The sequence below is a fragment of the Centroberyx gerrardi genome, chromosome 13 (genome assembly GCF_048128805.1).
Source record: "Centroberyx gerrardi isolate f3 chromosome 13, fCenGer3.hap1.cur.20231027, whole genome shotgun sequence".
NCBI lineage: Eukaryota > Metazoa > Chordata > Actinopteri > Beryciformes > Berycidae > Centroberyx > Centroberyx gerrardi.
The window spans coordinates 20,945,469-20,967,151 of NC_136009.1; the positions used below are offsets into that span (position 1 = coordinate 20,945,469).

General features: G+C 37.7%; 1 protein-coding gene across 1 annotated transcript in view; it reads right to left on the minus strand.

Annotated features, from left to right (window-relative positions):
* LOC139926502 (macrophage mannose receptor 1-like) overlaps positions 1-21,683 on the minus strand; it is a 41,188-nt gene that overhangs the window by 4,153 nt on the left and 15,352 nt on the right. Inside the window, exons 13-28 of the mRNA XM_078287877.1 lie at positions 19,972-20,087; positions 15,703-15,775; positions 15,419-15,572; positions 13,725-13,760; positions 12,919-13,082; positions 12,699-12,760; positions 10,530-10,630; positions 10,230-10,378; positions 9,811-9,916; positions 8,301-8,428; positions 8,108-8,152; positions 6,966-7,016; positions 5,769-5,813; positions 4,407-4,503; positions 955-1,187; positions 96-258 (exon numbers count right to left, since the gene is read on the minus strand). Of these exons, the coding sequence (XP_078144003.1) occupies positions 96-258; positions 955-1,187; positions 4,407-4,503; positions 5,769-5,813; positions 6,966-7,016; positions 8,108-8,152; positions 8,301-8,428; positions 9,811-9,916; positions 10,230-10,378; positions 10,530-10,630; positions 12,699-12,760; positions 12,919-13,082; positions 13,725-13,760; positions 15,419-15,572; positions 15,703-15,775; positions 19,972-20,087 (1,723 nt within the window). The remainder of the gene's footprint in view (positions 1-95; positions 259-954; positions 1,188-4,406; positions 4,504-5,768; positions 5,814-6,965; positions 7,017-8,107; positions 8,153-8,300; positions 8,429-9,810; positions 9,917-10,229; positions 10,379-10,529; positions 10,631-12,698; positions 12,761-12,918; positions 13,083-13,724; positions 13,761-15,418; positions 15,573-15,702; positions 15,776-19,971; positions 20,088-21,683) is intronic.

The following is a 21,683-nucleotide window of genomic DNA, read 5'->3' on the forward strand; positions in this document are numbered from 1 at the left end:
ACGTTTACCTGTAATTTAGTAACCTTCTGAATATTACAACAGTGTGCAAAACAGATAAAGACCTATATGATCACTTAAACTGCTAATTGTCATACCTGTAGACTTCATACAAACACTGTTCAGGGTCTGATTGCAGAAAGCAGTCTTCCACGTTCCATCCACATCCAGGTACACACAAGATCGGTTACTTGGTTCACCTGCGTTCCAATTGACAAGGCTCAAGTGCCAGCCATCAATATACCTGAAATAACCGCCAGTCTGAAAGCAAGGATGGATCAAAATGCATTCAACTACAGAATACAAATTACCTGATTAAGTTTTGGATTACTTTGCCTCAAAAATCCATTGAATATATGCCATTAAATGAATTAGTTATTCCATTTCACAGACTGTATTTGTTATAATTTCATCATTTCATCCAATTTGTGATTAATCAAACAATAACATATTTATTTCAAACAAATGTAATCTCTTTTCTGTGATTTACATTAAAAAAAAATCTATATACATATATCACATGTATTCCTGTTTATTGCAATCAGTTACTCCTCACCCCTGATAAAAAGTTTGTGGAATGATTTTTCTTGTGAAGCTAATTGGCCAGATAAAATTATCAACGCTGCCACTTGAGGATTTCATGCTACAAGATTTACAAGTCACGGATAAATGCTTCAACCAAAGACTGTCTTTGGTTGAAGCATTTATCCATGACTTGTAAACTTAATAAAAATCAATCAATCAATAATCATCAATAATATCAATAAATTATTTGTAAAAAAAAAATCAAAATATATTACTTAATTTCTACAATTATAAAACGCAACTTGAACAACTTAATTTTGAAATGAATCATGTTCTCTGGAACTAGACAATGTAGCCAGTATGAGTTTATCTATATATATATTTATAGAGGTTAGTTTTCTGTGCTATTGTGAGATACTTCCTGCCCTGTACCTCGGCTTTGTTCAGTCCAATCCACAGAGGAGCCTGGACTTTTATGGCCTGCAGCTCAACATAGGCCTGTGTCCACTCATTTCGCAGGCTAGCCAGTTTGGCACCATCAGCTTCACAATGCTTCTTGGCTTCATTCCAGGTCATATTTTGAGTCGTAATCTTAATGGAGTCATTAGCCAGCTTGACATAGGTGTTAGGAGTTGTTGATTCTGTTATGGCTGGGATACTTGGGTCTGTTGAAGGCAAGAAATTAGAGTGGAAGCGCTTTTAGTTTTTCCATTCAGCTTCATGTCAGGAGCACTGTGGCATCACAGCAGTTTACAGACACTCAACAGTTCTTTTTCATTTGCCTGACGAGAATGAAATCATTCACTCACCAAATTCAGTTATTCAGACAGTGCACTGTTTGAATAGGCTATGGTATAGTTTAGCATACAACACGTCTTAATTTTCTTATTGTTGGATCATTGACACAATTACAATTTAAAAAAGTGCATCAGAAAATAATTAATTGCAATGCAGAACAGCCACACAGAAAATCATAGCGTACTAGCCTACTAAAGTTCAACTAGTATTGTTGGAGGAATAGTTCATCCCAATCTGAAAATTTCTCAGTCAAAACTCCATTGAAGTTTGTACGAAAACCAAATGCAGATCTAGTCCACATAATTCCATTCCAGCCTTGTTCCAAAGTATTGTATTTTAAGTTAACAGGGCCATCTTTTTACAGCTCTAAACAAAATGTGTAAAGTTTCCATCAAATTTCTCCAAATGGCTCATGTAGCATAATTGTAGCATATTGTAGCCAAATAATTGCACTATGGGCCCAAAGTCCAATATTTACCCTATGATCTCCTATGTTTTCCTTACTGACAGTGCTTTGATCTAGAACATGTCAACAGTTGCGGGCTCCGCCCTTGCTGCTATGAAATAGCACCTGCACCAGGGCTCGAAATTAAGGACGTCCTAATGTCCTGGGCCATAAAAAAATGATTTGGGATGCTCAGAATTGTCATTCGGGACTGGTTCGGGACAGTTGGATTGTTGGTGGATTTTTTTCATTTATTAATTTTTTGGTCTTGCTGGTGAGCTTGTGGTCTGCTGTTGTTAGGCCAACTAACAATGTAGCCTATCAAAAACGCTGGGTGACACTAGGGTTGTCGCGGTGGGCAGTGTTCCCGGTGGCATACGTTCTTGGAGTTGACAGCAGTATGATGGTGGTTGGTGGAGGGTTCATTTCAATAGGATTAATTATTGTGCAAACTTTTGCGCAGGATTTTTATGCCTGTTAGCCAGCTCTACTAGATATAATATAATATAATGATAATGTAATGTATAAGGATAATGTAAAATATAATATATATTTTGGGATGGTCAATGTGTACTTTTGGACGGTTAAAAATAGATGAGTATGTCAAATTTGTCATGAAAGGTTGTTTTTTTTTCATTATATATATTATCAGCTGTTTAGCATACGTTACCTAGCCATTGTTGTGAATTTGGTTCGTTAAGGTTAGGTGTACCTTTAGCTAGTAAAGCATATATTGCAAACAAATAATGTTGCACCTTAGTTATGTTAGTACATCCATACTGGTTAATTGCAGCTAGCAAGAACAGTCACAGGAGCTGGTAAATTGACCATCTAGTCTGCAGTTGAAGGAGTGGTTACTCAATAATTAATTATTCAAAAATTGTGTGTGCTGGTGCCGGAGTAATCCCAGCCACTGAAAACTTTTCCAGGGGAAAATTAATTACATGACAAGGCATTTCTCGATGTAGGCATACTCCTTCTTTTTCAAACCTTGGTGGTTTTTATTAAATCCCAAAAGGAAACAAAACAACACAACTGAAGAGAAATTACAGATTTCAGTTTCTTGTGGCTTTAATGGAAATTTTAGTCATTTTTTTTGAGCTGTAAAATGATGGCTTGGTTAACTACAGTTTGGCTGATGTAGTACTACTGGGGCTAACTCGCTGTGTTTGGTTTTCATATGAACTTAGATGCCGTTTCAACTGATGGGACTTAAATCTTAAGTAGTTAAGTAGACTGTATTTTCATTTTGGGGTGAAGTATTCCTTTCACCAGGCTGACTGCAGCAGGTTGGCTATAAGACATGAGACAAATAAGGTGCAGGCAGTTAAAACACAGTAAGATGATGCTGAGTTTCTGAGAGTGATGCCCATCCAAGAACAGTTTTTCCATCCCACACAAAACTAGGACAAATGTAATTAATTAGAGTTTTAAACAGAAAAAAACAAGGAACTATATGTAGTGAAAGAAAGAGGTGATGTCAGGAAGGGGCACATAAATGCTTCCACCAGGGCTCACTAACCTGCTAGGTTAACCCAGACTGTTTTTCAGAATGTGTGCATGAGAAAGGCTCAGGTCTTTGACATTTACCACAGCCTTTCCTCGGGCAGCTATATAATACAGATTACCTAACTTCTTACAGAAGAAGACCTACTTTTCCAGCGGTTTTCAAAATCTTGGCTTTTTTTTTGTTGGTGCGATTAGACTTCCCTGCAAGACATGGATGTGACAATCTTTTCCACCAAACTCATAGAAATCTGCTCCAGGACATGTGGATGGTGCTGAACCTCAGGCCCCATTTACACTTGTCATTTATTACAGTCTTTTAGCAGAGCCCCAATTTGTTCCAAATAATTGCGACAAATTCAAGGTGTTAAGCAATTGGACTTAATGTCATAAGGTTAGAAATTAATGATGCGTTATGGTTTTGTGGCGCACAGTTGCTGGTGCCGGGTGCACAGCCATCCTCTGCAGCCGGCTCTCCACCACCGCAATGAGCTTCTTGGGGTCAACCTTTATATCTTCTTATATATTTTTAGTTTTAGTTTTATAAACGGTCTGGCTCTTGGAGCTGGCGGCATTAACTGCTGCTGTGACATGTTGCCACTCAAACTTTATTTCGCTGGTGATGCCCGAACCGATGCCACCGGGGAAATTTCTCTTTTCCGTCTTTGTCATTTTCTCATACAGAGAATGGAATGACAAGCACATTTACATGCATCAGTATTCATTAAGGGCACTGTTGAGAGACGTTTTTCCGTTTGGGAGGAGTTGACAGTTGACGTATGCGGCTTGACAAGACAAATGCATTTACACTTGGCAAATTTTGAAGATACAATGCGTCTCAAGCCACCTCCGAAGGTGGTTTGAGCAATTGGATACCAAACTGTCTCCAATGCGTCTTGGTTGCATTTACACTTGGCTTTTTTGCGTCACCTCCGATAAGGTGAGTGATAAATGGGGTATCACTCACCTTATTAGTCAATTTAGAATTTGCTGAGCTGTTCTTATAAAACCAAACTTCAGTCAATTCCTTTATGTAAGAAATACTTGAGGACAATATTATGTCTTTCTTGTCTACTGCAATCAGTTCTAAACCTCAGGAAATGTATAAAAAATAAAGGGCAGAGGATGAGCTCACCAACATTTCGAAGACAGATATATCCATTGGTGTCATTGCAGGACTTTGCTATCCATTTCCCAATCCCAAGGACAGGACTGCTGGTCATCACAACACACTGTAAAGGAATGGTTTGGGAAATAGCAAACTGTGACAGGATCCAAGGCAATTTTGGAGATTTTCTGGCTAAGAATATAGCATATCTCTCATAGGACAAGTTATTCTGTTTAAGGAATATTCATCCTCCTGTAGAAAAAAAAATGCAGAAAAAGTTTGTTGCCCTCTTTAATCTCTGTGATGTCATTCATACATGTCTACTGAAAATGTATCAGGAAACATAGAAATAGCAACTCTGACAGTATCCACAGTGATTTTGGAGGGATCATGATACATTTTCTGGTTTGGGACTGATAATGCTACTAGGACATAAAACTAATTTGGATGTAAAACTTCACACAAGCAGTGTACAGAACGAGATCAATCTCAGATTCACTGTCTATGGAGAAGCTCCAGGGTGTATACCTAGTGAACACATTATGTAGCAGTGACATACCCTATTCAGACTTGTTGGTTATTTCATGATTTACCAGATGATGACAGTGTGGCTACATTCTATGGTCGTAATTTTATTATCTCCAACCACATTATTGTTAATATTGTGATTAGAATTAGCATTGTTGTGAACCTGCCAGGCAGGGTTAGATTTTATGCTGAGATAACTCTACAAGTGCCAAGATAGTCAGTATAAAATAATAGCACTTCCTGTCACAATTTTCCGAAATATAGCCCTTATTGATGAACCTACGTCAAGCATAACAAAGTACCATTTAAGAATGACTTCAAGTCTGTTGTTACTGTATAATGTTATTACTGCAAGTTTCAATATTACTATTAACAAAAGATGAAAGTTAACATGACTTTTTTCCCCAGTTGACACTGGTCTGTTAAAACTGTCAATATTATAATTTCTAATATTATAATTCATAAAATACAAATAATTAGGCCTAAATGTAATATTTCAATATAGACCTATGTTTTACTTTATTTCCTCCCCTATTAAGTTACCACGATCTACCAAGTGACAACGTTAAGTTACGTCTTAGCCATGGATCGTGGAATTTCACTTTTCCAGTTGTCAGGACATGAAGTGGTTACATTGCTATGACAAACCTTTGCTTGTCTGGCTACATTGTCACAACTCTGTGCTGTACTTTGGTTAGCTGGGACATCAGTAGGTCATCACTATTTAGAGTTTGTGCTCTCTGGTTTATAGCTTGCAGAGAGAATTCTTCATGTTGACAAATGCTGTTTGGTCTGTTCAAGGTCATGACAATAACAAAATGGAGTGGTATTCCACTTTACAATCAAGTTTGAAAATGTTACCTTATTCAATCTTTGACCGAAAATTCCTGGATAAAGTCGTCGTAACTACAATGGAGAAACAGTATCATAGAAATTGTTATCAACAACACACAAAGAAAAATGTACAAACTTGATATTATTAACAATAGTGCTGCATACATCTTAGTTTCTCATCACAATACTCAGTATAGATTGATAATGCATGGCTGTGTGGCTACATTCTATGGTCCTAGCCCATTTCAGACCTACCAACTCATCATGTTGTAGTTACGTGCTCTGATAGTCAATACGTAATTTTTTCATCCAATTCAAAAGGTTTAGCTAACTGGGCAATTCATACAATGTTGTTGTTATTATTGCGATTGTTAGCATTATAATGGATCTGGCAGTCAGTTAGATTTTGTGTTGAGTGTCAGGCCAGTCAGTAAAATAATGACACTTATGTGGGCTTGCGTTTTGTAGGTGCTCGGGGAACTACGCATGATTAAAGTGAGTGAAACTATGTTGACTTTAAAAACACTATCTGTTAACACCAAAGTGCGGTGGTAGCACAGTGTTGTCAGCAAGAGAATCATTTTCATAAGTTGACTTGGCCACGTTAGAAATCACCAAGCCACTTCCTGGTGTGTTGGATGTACAGCGCACCTTGAGTTGGTTGATGCTTGTTTGACTTCTACCATACTGCCTGGTGGTCAAGTGCACACTTGTATTTCCCTATGCATGGCTCTTGGGGCTCTGTGCCGCCAAAACAGTGCAAGCTGTAATTCCACCCAGAACTTCACATGGCAAAAAGCATTATATACAACTGATCAAACGAATGAACAAGTGAATGCACAAGTGCACACACAGAGCCCATCTCTGAGAGCCCAGGTTTGTTTATGCACCGTGTGTTTTATTTAAATTGTCGAATAAACTAAACTGAAACTAAGCTCTTACACAGGTGCTTCTCCTGAGTACTTAATAATAGCACGTCCAGTCCCTTATTGATGAACATATGTCAAGTAATACAAATTACCAAGGTGAAAATAAAGAATATATTTGAGGAGTAAGCTATCATAAGCATGTTCTGTACATCCCAATAATCATATTTTTTTTTCAAATGACAAATTTAAATTTTTTTTTAAGGAAAAATTGACCAATACTGTTTGATTTGTTCTAAGTCATGACAATAACTAAATGGAGTGATATTCCACTCTAAATCAAGGTTGAACATGTTACCTCCTGAAACTTCTGTTCGAAATTTCCTGGAAAATTGCTGTTAGCGAGCATCTACAATGGAGAATGAGAGTGTCAAAGATTACACTAAAAGAAAAAACAACAACTCGCTTTTTCATCACAATACCTAATATAGATTGTGTCTATTTACAGCATAGACCGAGTTGGTGTATCACCTTGGTCGGCCCTCAGTCCAATAAAATTCACATCTTTAAACTATTCAGTCCAATCCAATGATGACATTGTGGCTACATTCTATGGTCCTAATTCTATTTTCTCCACTCCCCATTTCATACTTAACTCACCACACTGTAGTTACATGCTTTGATAGTAAACAGCTACCTAATGTTACTAAGCATTCAAAGAACTTTGCTGAGTTGTTCAAATTACCATCCAGTGATAAACGCTAGTTGATCAGGTTAACTTGAACAAATGGCATGTGACGACAAAGCTCCACAACATTTTATATAATATTACTAAAAAACGAACTATCCTACTGTATATTGCACTTCCAGTCACAATTGAAAAAATAAAAACCCCTATTAATGAACATACGTCAACTAATACAAATTATCAATGTGAAAATAAAGAATATATTTGAGGAGTATTTTGTCATTAACATGTTCTGTACAACCAAATAAGCATTGTTTTTTTAAGTAACAAATTCTGAAGGAGAAATCCTAACTTCCGGTCATATTCTGGCTCAGCTTCCTCCACTATTATGTTACCACGATGTGGAGACTACCAACTAACGGGCCTCACTTATCAAGCAGGATACGAACATTTTGTTTTGCAAATTGTTTGCACCAACATTTACACAAAAAGTGCGGTATTCATGAAAGTTTTTTGGAGTCAGATTAGTGTGGGAAAATGTTAGTATCTCACAAAAGCTCCTGAGCAGGTGTAAATTGTATGTAAAAGGAAACATCTAAATCTATTAGTGCTATACTCTCTTTTGTTTCAAGTTTTAATGGAGAAAGGATTTCAAGATACACGCCCTGGAAACACAATATTAAGGGTTTGTGCTCTGGTTTATAGCTTGGGGATAGAGTTCATGTTGACAAATTCTGTTTGGTCTGTTCACGGTCATGACAATAACTAAATGGAGTGGTATTCCACTTTAAAATAAAGTCTGAACATGTTACCTTATGCCATTTTTCAAAGAACATTCCTGGATGATGGTGACGCATCTACAACGGAGAATCAGTGTCAGGCTTTTAGGAATTTTTATGAAAAATACACTAAAAGAAAACTCTGTATTATAAACATTATAAACAATACTGCTGCATACAACCCACTTTCTCATCACAATACTGAATATAGACTGTGTCCACTTACAGCATAGCCCCAGTTGATGTATCGCCTTGGCCGGCCATCAGTCCAGTAAAACTCATCACTTTCTAAAACATTCATACCAATCCATAGGTCCGTAGTAGGTTCGTCAGCCATTTTGGTGATCAAAAATGCTGAAAATTTAACAGGGGTGACGCAAAGTTCATCAGACATTTTGATTTAAGATTCAATACTTTATTGCCTTGCGAACTTAGTTGTAAGGAATTTGTGTGCTCAGAACATTAACAACAGACCAAAACCAACGGACCACAAGCATAATATAACAGAAAACATGACAAAAACACATAAGGCACATGATAAAATACATTACAAAAACAGATGACCCCCCTCCCACCCCACCCCATAAATAGAAAGGTGCATACGTCCATGGATGTAAGACTTAAACCCCAAAAAGTACAAGAGTAACGTGTGGCAGATCACCTTAGAGGTATAATAAAAGATCTGGTACAGTATTTTTTTTCTTTTTTTTTCAGTTTTGGCTAAATGCAAATGTTCTATGGTTCTTTGGTTTGTTCCTGTACCCTTGGAGGTGCGATGTACAACCCTTTTTCTTGATAGATGTCTGGTATGAAGATGCTAATAATTGGCCAACCTATGCTACTATGGCATAGGTTGGCAGCAGAAGGTGGCCAATGGGAGATCCTGACTCATCTCTGCAAATTCTCTTCTGTAAATTCAGTCATTTATTTGTCCATTTAATTGTTTTATAAATATTTTTATTAAATGGGCCATTTAAAAGCATTTTAATTAATCGGTTTATAAATTGTTTTACTTATTTCCCTTTTAATTAATTACTGATAATCGCTGTACTAGTACTAGTATTGTACTACTATAATAATTCCTGTGGCACACTCAGGACTTCACTGCATAACAAAAGAAAACTGAAAACTCTTATTGAATGCACACTGGTTTTTCAAAACCAAATAACTAGCCATTATCCAGTGACCCATTTTAATATATGGTTGCCAATGATTCTAATTTATCATATACTTGCCCCGGGAGGACATCAGCATCACTGCTATGATGTACTTAAAGCCCCTGCGTGTAGGATTTGAAAATTGTGGACTTTGGTGACTCCTAGTGGTAGTGCCAAAAAAGACACTGCCGCAAACGACTTAGTGACGTGTCACGTTTACATAAGTTTGTGACACACCCCTCCCAGCTACACAGCTGGATTATGTACTCAAAGTACTGCTGCAGATAACTGTAGCTCAAGCATTGGTTTTTATATTATCGCTAATGATAGCATTGTACTATGAAGTAGTTTGTGAGAATTCGGGTTAACATGTTTGGGGCTTGCTGTCATTGTGAACATAGACTATCCATCATTTTACTATTCAGATGCTACTAGCTGGGGCTAATGGATAATATTACGAACTAGACTAGACTCAAACAAACTAGACACAAATAAGGTAACAAGATGCGCATTAACATTACATTTACATTGTAAAAATGATGTGCATAATGTTTTTAATGGGTAAAAAACAGAACAAACCTTGCACACGCCTTGAGAGGATGGAGACTAAATTTCCTCCCATTGCTTTGCATTGTGTCCTTGCTCCATCCCATGTTGTCTTCAGGTCATTAATGATTCTGTAACACTATAGACAATAAATGATATATTAATTTTGAACTCATGAAAAATATATCCACAACCACAACTACCCAAACATTGTCCTTATAAAGTTAGCAGATCCCAATCTCACATGACAAAAAAGGCTTGATTTATTAATTTCACAAAAGATGTGACATTGCATAAAAGTTGTAGATAGTGCATTGTTCACTATTGATCATTATTCAAAATCCAAGGCACATCTCAGTGCAAGCACTGAGAATTGGGTATGTTCAAAATCAGTGGCGTTAACATATTCCCATCCCTTTGAATGACTATTAAAGTTAACAGTAACCTCTGACCTTTGAATCAAATTTTGACCAGTTGACTGAGCAGCCACCTTGAGGAGGCACTGTGGGGGCTACAGTGGCAGTGGTGTTGACAGGTGGTGGGCCCCCACGTTTACAAATGGACCTGTGCTCCTTACCACAATTATTATCACGCCAGAACCCTGTGAGCACATCGATGATATTATCTTCAACATTTCAGCAAATACAATCTACATTTTTTTTAATTGAACACCTAATTCAGGGTTAGTGCTTTGTTAAATTTGTCGCATGCATGTTTGCCAGTGAAGATGAATCATTCTTTAGTTTGCTCACCCATAGAGTAAGTCATGACGGCACAATTCTCATCATTGTTCTTGAATTCAGGTTGATTTTCGGCCCACCTTTCAAACACCACCGGAGAATCATCCATCCACCTTTGTGCAACACAGGCAAATCAGTTCAAATTTTTTCACAAAAACATCTCACTCTACAAATTATACTAGCTTAATAAAGGACATGTTTATTAGGGGTTCAAGCCCGTAAACCCTATTGTTTTCGTTCTTTTTCTGCCCAAAGACCTTTTTGGTGAAAAATGGTTTCAAATCTCCCCCACTACTCAACAAAAATTACACTCATCAGCCAGATAGTGGGACTATAACAAGCAACTTTACACTTTGGCCAATAATTTCGGAACTGTGAGGTCTATAATCAATTTTGTTTTTCTGTCATTTTGAATTTTATGCAAAACCTTTTTGTCGCTATTTCTCCCACAAACTTCATCCAATCTCATTGAAATTTTGCAAACAGCATGTACGGACTTCTTAGATTGTGGCTATTACCCAAAGTTTTGAAAATCCAAACCATTTGGTCGTGGTGCACTAGTTGATGTAAAGACGCACAAACAGGAAGTGAGGCATAATTCCTAAACGCTTGATGCTAGAGCAACCAAACTTCAGATATATATTTGGTATGGACCCTAAAGTGTGACAGACCACATTTGGTTGTGCTCCATACCACCACCTTTAAGTCAGTGTTACATGGTGAAACTATTCACGCAACTTGGTTTTGATTGCATTTGATTTCAAATGCAATCAAAACTACATGCAACAACACGCTCTACAATAGTTTAAATGGATAAAAGTCATGTTTTACAACAGCAAACATTTTGTGTTGACATCAAGTTAAAAAGTAATTCAGTATATTAAATCTCTTTGCTGTGGTTTAATATGAATATAACATAAGCTATGTCCACAGTTAGCAGTTAAGCTAATGCCAGCTAATGTCCACTGACAACTTAACTTTCTATGCGTGAAATAATTAAGCCACCTGGAATACAACATTTAAATGTAAAGTGAATCCACAAACCGTCAAAATACTGGATGACAGTGATTTATTTTTCTTGGGTCCATATCACAAGCTGTATGCCATCCGTTGTTTGTTAGTTACACTATTACAGGCCGTAGTAGTAATATAATTTGCCCAACTGAAAGTCATGTGACATGATATCAGCATTTTGATTGACTGTTGCCTGAACCTAGTTGCAAAAAGTTAAAACAGTTTCAACTTGCAACCAGGTTACATGCAACATTTCAGTTAATTGCAGGGGGTGATACGCAGTGCAACTCCGTTAAACTCAGTTTTACCGTGAAGCGCTGGCCAACACACATGACACATGAATAAAGTTGATGGTGAAGATGTACAAACATGAAGGGGGGCATAATTCCTAAATGATTCATGTTAGAGCAATCAAATTAAATAGGTAAATAGTTTTCAAATCTCCTTCATTAGCCAGATGGTGGCACTATAACATTCAACTTCACATTTTGGCCAATAACTCTTAAATGGTAAGGTCTAGAATTTTGAAGAAGTAATCAACAAAAATCTCTTTTTCAAGTTTAGTTTTTTAGAGAAAATATTTCTAATGTGTCATTCTATTGGTCACAATGTTAGATAATAAAAAAGGCCATTGTAAACAAAAAAAAATTGTTTTGAACATTTTTATCTTTGTATGCAGTGTTTATAACATTGCGAACATTAGAGTGCCTTCTGAGAGCATTCAACCCCTTTGACTTTTTCCACATTCTGCAGACTGAATTCAGAATAGAAACATTTTTGTCAACAATCTACATAATATATCCCATAACCACAAAGTTAAAACGTGTTTTAGAAAACCTTATACATGTTTCATTCCAAATAAAGTCAAATTACATTGGCCAGAGGAGGACTCCAATCAAATTGTAGAAATATCTCAAGGACATTCAACAGAATATGGAATATGCACCTTGACTAAATTTGGAGTGTCACTACACTGAATACTTGCACTCAAAACATTTAAGTTTTTCATTTATAAGAACTTTGCATAAAATTGTAAAAAAAAACAACACTTTGAAATTATGAGCTTTTGTGTATAGACCAGTGACAAAAAAATCCTAATATAGAAGTCTTTCTGAAGGCACTATACATTTCAAGTTGTCTACACATTTGCATTTAATTCATACTCACCCAAATGTTCCATCAAGATCCACTGTCAGACCTATGTAATGAGACTCGTACTTTCTGGATATCTACACACACACACACACACACACACACACACACACACACACACACACACAGTGAGACCTACAGTACTTATTTTTATGACAGTGAATTATATATGCTGAATTTGAATGTCATGACCATTCAGCAATGCAAGTAATGTACCTTAAATGTCACTGCCTACCTGTTTCCATAAAAAGACGTTTTCAGCTTCACTGTTGATAACTACCAAGTCGCCATGTCTCTGTTGACAGAAGTGACGAGCATCTTCCATGGCCATTGGCATCGTATTAATATAATACTGATTTCCTCTCCACTCAAGCCAGCCGTCTGCAGTGACATTATGCTCTGCAAAGATTTTAGAGATTTGTGTTGTTTTTTTTTGTATTTTTTTTGTAGGACAGAAAAAAAAATTGTCCCTTGCATTCTTTTTTTCTTACACCTTGTCAAAACAACAATCTGGTGACATTGATCCCCAGTAGCACCGATGTGTCCTGCTGAAGTGTTCTTTGGTTAAGCGCTTAATTAAAATGCCTAAAAAGTAAAAGTATATCAACGTGGTCATTTAAGCAATATCACACGAGAGCGAGTGCTATTACACCGTATATCAGCACGGCTGTGATTCGGTCGTAGATAATCACAGTCAGAGATAATCATCCGTGCTAATATACAGTATAACAACATGACCGGGGGTGTGATATTGCTTTTATACAACAGTTCTATAAACAGCTATTTATCAAGTAATGGTAATTTGAGACAACATATTATGAATTTTGTCATTTATTCGTCTCCGTCAACAAAAACAGTTCCCTCAGGATTCCACTACCAAGCGTTGCCAAGCAACACATAAACTGTTAGGACACCTGTAAAGCGGAGTGATACATATAGTGAAACATCCCAGTGCTGTTATACTATATCAGCACTCATGGAATGCCTCCTGTCCAATCAAATTACTCAACCGGAACTAACTGTTGTATAATGGCAACTCACCAGGGACAGTGTCAGGAGGTGGCTTTGGAGTTACTCCTGTAACAGCACAGACAACAGACAATTACACTTAGAACAAAAGTGAGTTGAGAACGAGCACAGCAACCCATTCTTTGACCTTGGCACGAGCATTTCTTCTTGAGTTTTTGTTTTTTGTTATCAAAATCTGGGATAATGAGACCAGTGTATTTGGAAGACTAACTTTACCCTGAGCCAACACAGACCACAAATATATTGTGCTAATCTCAAATATTTAATTGTATGAAAGTATATTACTGCCCAAATGGCAGTAATATATGATTATTTGCCTCTGCTTTTATCCTAACAGTAACATGATTGCATAAATTTTTAGCACGAGGGGTCTCAGCGTGAATACAATTCCAATCCCTGGCCATGCTAGTGCCATGCTCTAATTTGTGAGGTACACAAGTCTGCCACACACGATTTAACATAGGGTGGCGTAGTGAATAAGGGAAATGCTGTTGAACCACAGTACCCAGGTTCGAGGCTCCTATTGGAAAGCAGTGGACAGTGCAAAAAAATTCCCTCCAGGGATCAAAAAAGTGGCACGTTGCTACATCATTTGAGGCATTGGTAGCCAAGAGGTTGAAGACGCAGGCCTGGTCACTAGTTTGAATCTCCCCGACTGGCTGGAAATCTGGGTAGGGGATGCAAATAACCTTCTCCCCTCCCTCAACAATCAGTGTTGAGGTGCCCTTAAGCAACACATTTAATTCCAAATTGCTCCCATGCAGCTGCACAGTAACCAACAGTAGAATACTGTAGTTGTAGTGGGCAGATCCTAGCTGGAAATGTATATAGCTGTATGTATGCGACACACTGTGGTGTTGAAAAAGAGCATGAATGCTCACTAGCGCTGCACGATTAATTATATTAAAATTGTGATCTCTATTCATACCTCTATGTCATCTCATTCCTAAATGACAACAATTGTGCCGCATGTTCATTAGGGATATCCGTTGCATCAAACCAAGCACTCCTAATTTCTTGTTGCATCAACAAATGACAACACTGCGTTACACCACGTGACGAAATGTGCACATGCAGAGTGGGCTGAAACGGGCAGAAAGGAAAACTCCAGTGAGCGACATAACAGAGAACAGCAGACACACACGGGAAAACACTTTTTCAAAGGTTGTGTTCTAAATAAGAAAAGACAAGAGACTTAAGCTGATTGTTTTTATGTTCAGTGTTGGATTCATTAAGCAGTTGGATTTAAGCTATTTTGTCTGTTAACAACCAAGCACGGATCCTCAGTTCAATCCACTGAAGCATTACAACACGGTTATCAGTTAAATGAACTAATAATTAGGTAATTTAACTAACAGTGTCGCAACGCAACACAATTGGGCTAATTCCTCAAATGTTACTTAAATACCACAAGATAATAACGTTACCTACCGTTAAAGTTACCGTTAAAGAGTGCAATAAAAATTTCTATTAAAAAATTGGTTTCCCTAAGAATTGATTGTGAGAGAGAATTGTAATCCCAGTTCTAAGTTGTTAGTTGTTCCAAGTTCTCAGTTGTGTTGCCCTAATGCTCAGTCAATGTTCCCTGGATAAAAGTTACAAAATAATTACACAGAGTAGAAGAGTATGCCTTGACTATTCTTTAAACCTGTGGTGACCAAACAAGACAAAAGACATGGATTCAGTCCACATTTTCTCAACTGTACCTGCACGGATCTGACACAGCCAGTCATTGTAGCTCTCACAGTGCGCATCATTCCAAGAACCGTTGACATTCCAGTAATATATTTGAAATTCAGCACAAGATTCCACATTATATTTATTGTTTGGCTCTCCACTCTTCCAGTGCTGGAAATTTAGCTATGAACACAAATAAAAATAAAAATGAACAAGGTTTTATTGTCTATTTATAGTTAGACGATAAACTAAGAATATATGATGCAACTTGTAAAATTTGATGTAAAATGTTTTAAAAAAAAAGGTTACTCACTGGGGATCCATCGCTCCATACATAACCGATGCTTGGGTCAGGGGCACTAAGGCCAATCCAGGCTCTTCCATAACTACAGTGTGCAATATCAGATAAATGAGATTATCATCCAACCTTATTTTAAAATGTTTAAACAGAGAGCTTTTGCCTAATTTAGTGGTTATCTAAAGTACAAGTTGGAATATTTGCACAAGTCTTTGTAAACACTATTCCATTTAAGCCTCAGGAATTATGTTCATGCTTATCCCACTCAGTGTAACTACTCTGATGATGCACTGTCCCAATGCTTTGCTCTTCACTAACCACCCTTAGCTGCAAACATATAGTATGCCATGCTGTGTGGATGCAGTGTTAGAATGCTAAATGCATATATAGAGGGATATGTATAGTCTGCTGTCTATTGAAAGTGCTGCTCTGTCCCTTTGCACTAAATAGAAGGCACTGCTGTCCCTGCTCCACGAGTGCCTGTATGCACTTATGCTACAGCATTAGTTGTCCCTACATCAACGTAACCGAGTCAAATTCCTTAATTGTGGATAGTGTAAGAAGTGATTGCAAGTGTAATTGTTATTGTGATTCTATTTCTCATTCTAAAACATTGCAATATATTAAAAAAGACCTGAGGAAATGTGTTCATTTTGCATTTCAGCATAGGCATAGATCCCAACACACAATATCCATAAAATAACTCATTTTCTTTTTTGTGTTATCTGCCTTTAAAAAACTACACTGGCTTTTTGGCAGATTCACCCATTGGTCACCTTACCCAGTATCGGGAGTATTGGCACCAAAATCACCTTTGTGTCTCTGCTAGATAGCTCTATCTGCTGCGCATGCTGACACTTTAGCATACACTGTCAAGCAACTGTAGGCCATTAGTATTATCCAAAATATGAAGATACACCTTTTAGTAATCCAAAGTTGATATTGGTTTTTATTCTATGGCCTGTAGATTAATATCTTCTGAAAGCAAAATTTCAATCTTCATCATTAGTGAATTCCATTGCGAATCAACAGCGCAAGACAACTTAAGCTGTCTGGTTAACTTTGCTCACTTCCTGTGTAAACAAAACAAGTTTCACAAGAAGAGACATTTTCAGTCATTGAAAGTGCATTTTTTTAAAAAAATGTGTGTCTATTGTCTATGTTATTATTCTAGTCTATTTTACCAATCCCCTAAACAAGCCTGGCAAGTTCAGATGTGCATCATTAAAATTAACTAATCATCAAGCCTGAGAGGTGCTACAAGTTCTAATTTTCTCACTTTTATGATAATGCTAGTCGCCAACAATTACTTAAAGGATAAGGCTGGTGTTTTTTAATGCATTGCATACCGTCAACAAATCCTATGAAAATAACAAAATCAACAATTGCGTTTGCTCTACTCCCGTTAGCCTACTTTCTGACTTCCCACGTACCGTTTTTAGCCGTCAACCCGGAAGTAATTGGCTCCAATTGTAAGCTAAAAACCTTGAAATACAGCTCACAAAGACATAACTAACTAACTGTTACCACGAAAAGTCAGACTGTTGTAGTTATTACCAAATCAAATTCAAATGGGAACAAATTCTTCATTACGCCGGGGACTATTTTTGGTGCTACGGAACTTTCCTGAGATCGCAAACGTGTTTACATCCGGCTTATTAAGTTGTTTGAGAAAAAGTCGGCTGGCCCGGTGCATCGTGATGATGAAATATGTTGCCCAGAGCAACGGCATGACTCTTTGACGTGTTTTTAATCCTTTTTTTAATACAATGGAGTTCTATGGCTGCTGGGACATGGCTTCATTGGGCACTGGCTACATGGACGAGACTTGTTGGCAAAACAAAATCATTGCTGATTTTGTTATTTTCATAGGATTTGTTGACGGTAAGCAATGCATTAAAAAACACCAGCCTTATCCTTTAACATACTGTTAGCTACAGTGTTAGCCAATGGTGCGAGTCCTCTCGTAGGGTTGCACGAAATACCGATACTAGAAAAGTATCACGATACCCAGCCTTTAAAAACAATACAATACTACATTTCATGCATCATTTTAGTACTGATACGTTTAGAACAATAATGCTGTATTTTTTATGAGTGGTCAGAAAAGCAGATTTCTCTGTTGTCATTTCTATTCTTCTGTACCTTGTAGACAGGACAAATGCAAGCAACAAACAGAACAGTGTAGCACTGTAGCACTTCATATTTTTAAGTTATGTTCTCTTTGACACAAAGTACTTGAAAGGGAGCACTTTAGATATATACAGGTCTTTAGTTATTTGTTTGACAAATGGAACTATTTAAAATGGAGTACATTAGATAATTTTTCAGTCATCCAGGTAATGGGATCCTTTATTGATAATAGCCTATATATTGAGACTATAAGAGAATACAAGAATAAAAAGACAATGAGAGACCGTAACTGTCATTTAGGAATCAAAAGTAACACCTACCCCCCCCATGCGTTTAACCTGGTTTGGACATAAACACCAACCATCATCATGGACCATAAAAATCAGACTCGTTCTCTGCTTACTAACAGCGCCACAGCAGCCGCTGTATCGTTACGCACTGCTATATCTTGTGAGCCATAATAGCTTATTGATTGATCACACATGAGTAGGTTTAATTTATGATCCGATATGTGCATTATTCTTATTTCCACATTACTGTACAATTTGGTGACATTATGTAAACCTGTTTACTCGCACTAGAATAAAAATCCTGCTTGGAGAAAAAAGGATAAGGAGGAAGATGAACTTGCCCCCCGTTTCTGTGTCTCGCTCTCCAGGCCTGTAGGAGTTAGTATCTCGTATGTACGAGTTAAACTTGGCTGACATTGACCACAAACTTTTTTTTTTCCCTTCCGTAATTTTCTAAAAAAAAAAAAAAAAAAAAAAGTTTTTTTTGGTGTAGGCCTATTGGATTTCTACAGACTGGATCCTTAATTTCACACACTGATGCCAATGATGTTATTGTTACAGAAAAGACAGGTTTAGTATCTTTTTTTGGTAAGACACATACATGGCTCAACTTATTTAACTAAATCAATTAATTTAATTTAATAGCTATATTACTGAGCAGCTGTAACAGAAAACTTTTAGGCTACTATTTTTGATCATTTAAGTTTCAACAGTGTTATTTTATTAATAAAAAATAATTCTATGAAAAATTTCAAGTTCCATGTTCTGTTATAATGTTCCATTACTTTTCCTGATGTTTTAGGTGATGGTATCAGTATTGAAGTCCAAATTGTGGTATTGTGACAACCCTATCCTCTCGTCACATATTGTGTAAGGTGACCAATGGGCCAAACTCCCAAAAAGTTTGAGTAATATTTTCAGTCCTACTCAAACAATCACATCATTTACAATAAGTTGCAACCTGTTTGGCACTAAATTCACTCACTCTGGATTAGATCCCGGGATCTTTGGCATGGCAAACCTAGCCTATGCTTTGCCAACCAAGCCAACCTCAAAGTGATGCATCAGTGAAGCTCATAGAGCCTTCAGTGTTTCTGCTAGATTTTTTTTCAGGCCGGGTGGTAAGCCCTTCCAAGCTACTACTGTTGTAGTTTGCAAACTACTAGTTAAGAAAAAAGGTAAACAGATGGACGTTGACTGTAAGACAAATAATTCAATATTATATTATTAATAGGAAAATTAATTATTTTGGAAATTTTATTGGAAGATGTTACTGATATCTTTGTGTTTTAATTCTCAGAATGCTTGGAACTCAACATGAAATGTGTTGTGCAGAATATCCCATATGGGTCAGGAGTTTGATTCTACCTGTTTTTAAGGACTGATTCTGGATCAGCTATTTTTTCAGCACCGTGGAGCTGCTTTCGAGACTCCTCCATACTTCATAGTGCTGATCCAGAATCAGTCCTTATTAACAGGTAAAATCAAACTCCTGCCCGTTCAGTATTAGCTTTTACTCTTAAGTTATACTACATAAAGTATTAACTTTATTGGTCACATAGCGAAACGGACGAAACTGCGCCATTTTTGCGTAGAGGCGAACTAAAATGACACCCTCGGTTTCAATTATTTTATTTATTTCGTATTTTTTTAAATTTATTTATTTATTTTGTGTAACCCCTCATCCAAGCCAAGTGAGTCTGGCTGGGCAGCCCGCCAGGCCAAGATAATGGTAGGGGAAACACTGGCCTTTATAGCTGTGTCCCACAATGGCACATGCACTGTAAAGTTTCTTGAATTTTTTGCGCCTGACCAACAGAGTGACTTATACTACCTGCTAGTCGCAAATAGCAAGTCGTACCTTCCCACTCTTAGCTCAGCAGCACTGTGGATGCTGAGCAGATCTCCTCCAATGGCCCTGCAGTAGTCCTTGGCCTCATACCAGGTCTTCTCAGATGAACGTGGTCCTGTAAAGAACTGGAACACAAAGGAAGAGGTGCAGCCCTGATTAAACCAGACCGAGTTTGGTAGGGTCACTTCACTCTGTACTCTGATGCATCATTTGAAGGGACACCTTAGTTAATAACCCCCAAAATACAACCAAATATACAATGGTTTATTTACACCATATGTGTGCATATTGTCAATTATCGGGGTTGGAGACAAAATTATGATCAAGTGTTTGATTTTATTTTTCATATATAAGACAGTCAAGTTAACTTGAACTTGAAGTGTGAGTCAGATGACATTTAGGTCATCCTGTCTTAACCCTGCAATAAGCGATTTCAGACCCTATAACCAATCCTGAAACTAACGTGTGCTATGTGGAGATTTCCTTGAGACGTAATGATATAAACAAATAGCCACACACGGGCCAGCTATGTTGCTGTTTTCACCTCTTTTCTAAAGCTTGTTGTCAAAACCCAGCCCGACTGGAAGCTCCTCCCAACCCATTCAGTAGTTTTTCATTTTTTTAAAACTAGCTTGTCTCCTCCCTCGCTGTTTAAAAGCGGTGCTCTCCCCCTCCCATTCCTGAAAGAAATTCTCGTAATGGCGGAATTAAGCGAGCGAGTAAAGGCTCCTTGGCGGATGTCTGCGCTAGAGGTCTTCACGGGTCTACCCGAACCCTAGGATCCGAGACCCGACCCGGGACACGTACAGGTTCGGGTCCACGTTTTATTATGGTCAATCGGGTCCGGGTCGGGTCCCATTCTATTACCGCGGGTCCCGGGTCTGTTTATCATTATGTGTAATACCCGAGTGGATCCGAGAAGACCCGTGATAAGCGCTGATCACGAGACGAGAAACACATGGAAGCGCTGTGTAACTTGCGTGATGATTAGGCTGACCATTAGGATCAGATTACAAGAGCGAAAATAAGGTGAAAAAAACGTTGAGCAGCGCCAGCGAGTTGGAGCGGAGGAAAGGCGCAAGATGGATACCTTCTTCACTGAGGTGAAAAATAAGCTAAAAGAAAATGAATATAAAGAGGTCAAACCTAGCGGCACCTCTTCTGTCAAAACTGACCAGTAGAAACAATGTACTGCAACTATTGTTTTAATCATCCATTTAACATGCAATTTAATTTCCTTGTCACTTATTGTAGGCTACATAGCTGCTAGATTCCATTATGGAGTCTCACTGTCATCTACTGGACAAACTGTAGAACGGCACAACTTGGCAAGTCTTACTGTTATTTTGATCTCCTTTTATTAGGCTACCATATGTTGTATGATAAACGTTTTTAGCAGTAGAACGGCATTTTTAGTAGCAATTTAATTACCGGGTTTGTCGGGTCCATGAAATACACCGGGTCTCTCTCCTCTCGGACATGCGTCGGGTCTGTAATATCTCGGGCAAAAACGGGTCGGTATATATATATTTTTAAAAATTATCAGGTCCAATCGGATCTTGGAACGAATTTCCCGGGTCCACTAGGGTTCGGGTCCGTCACTCTCCGAGTGCCCTTCTAGTTTACAGATGTGTTGCGGTTTCTGTCACTCTCTAGTGGTCGGAAAATTGCTTACTGCAGCTTTAAGTGGTTTGGTTATCAGTTAGACTGTAAGAAGGGTG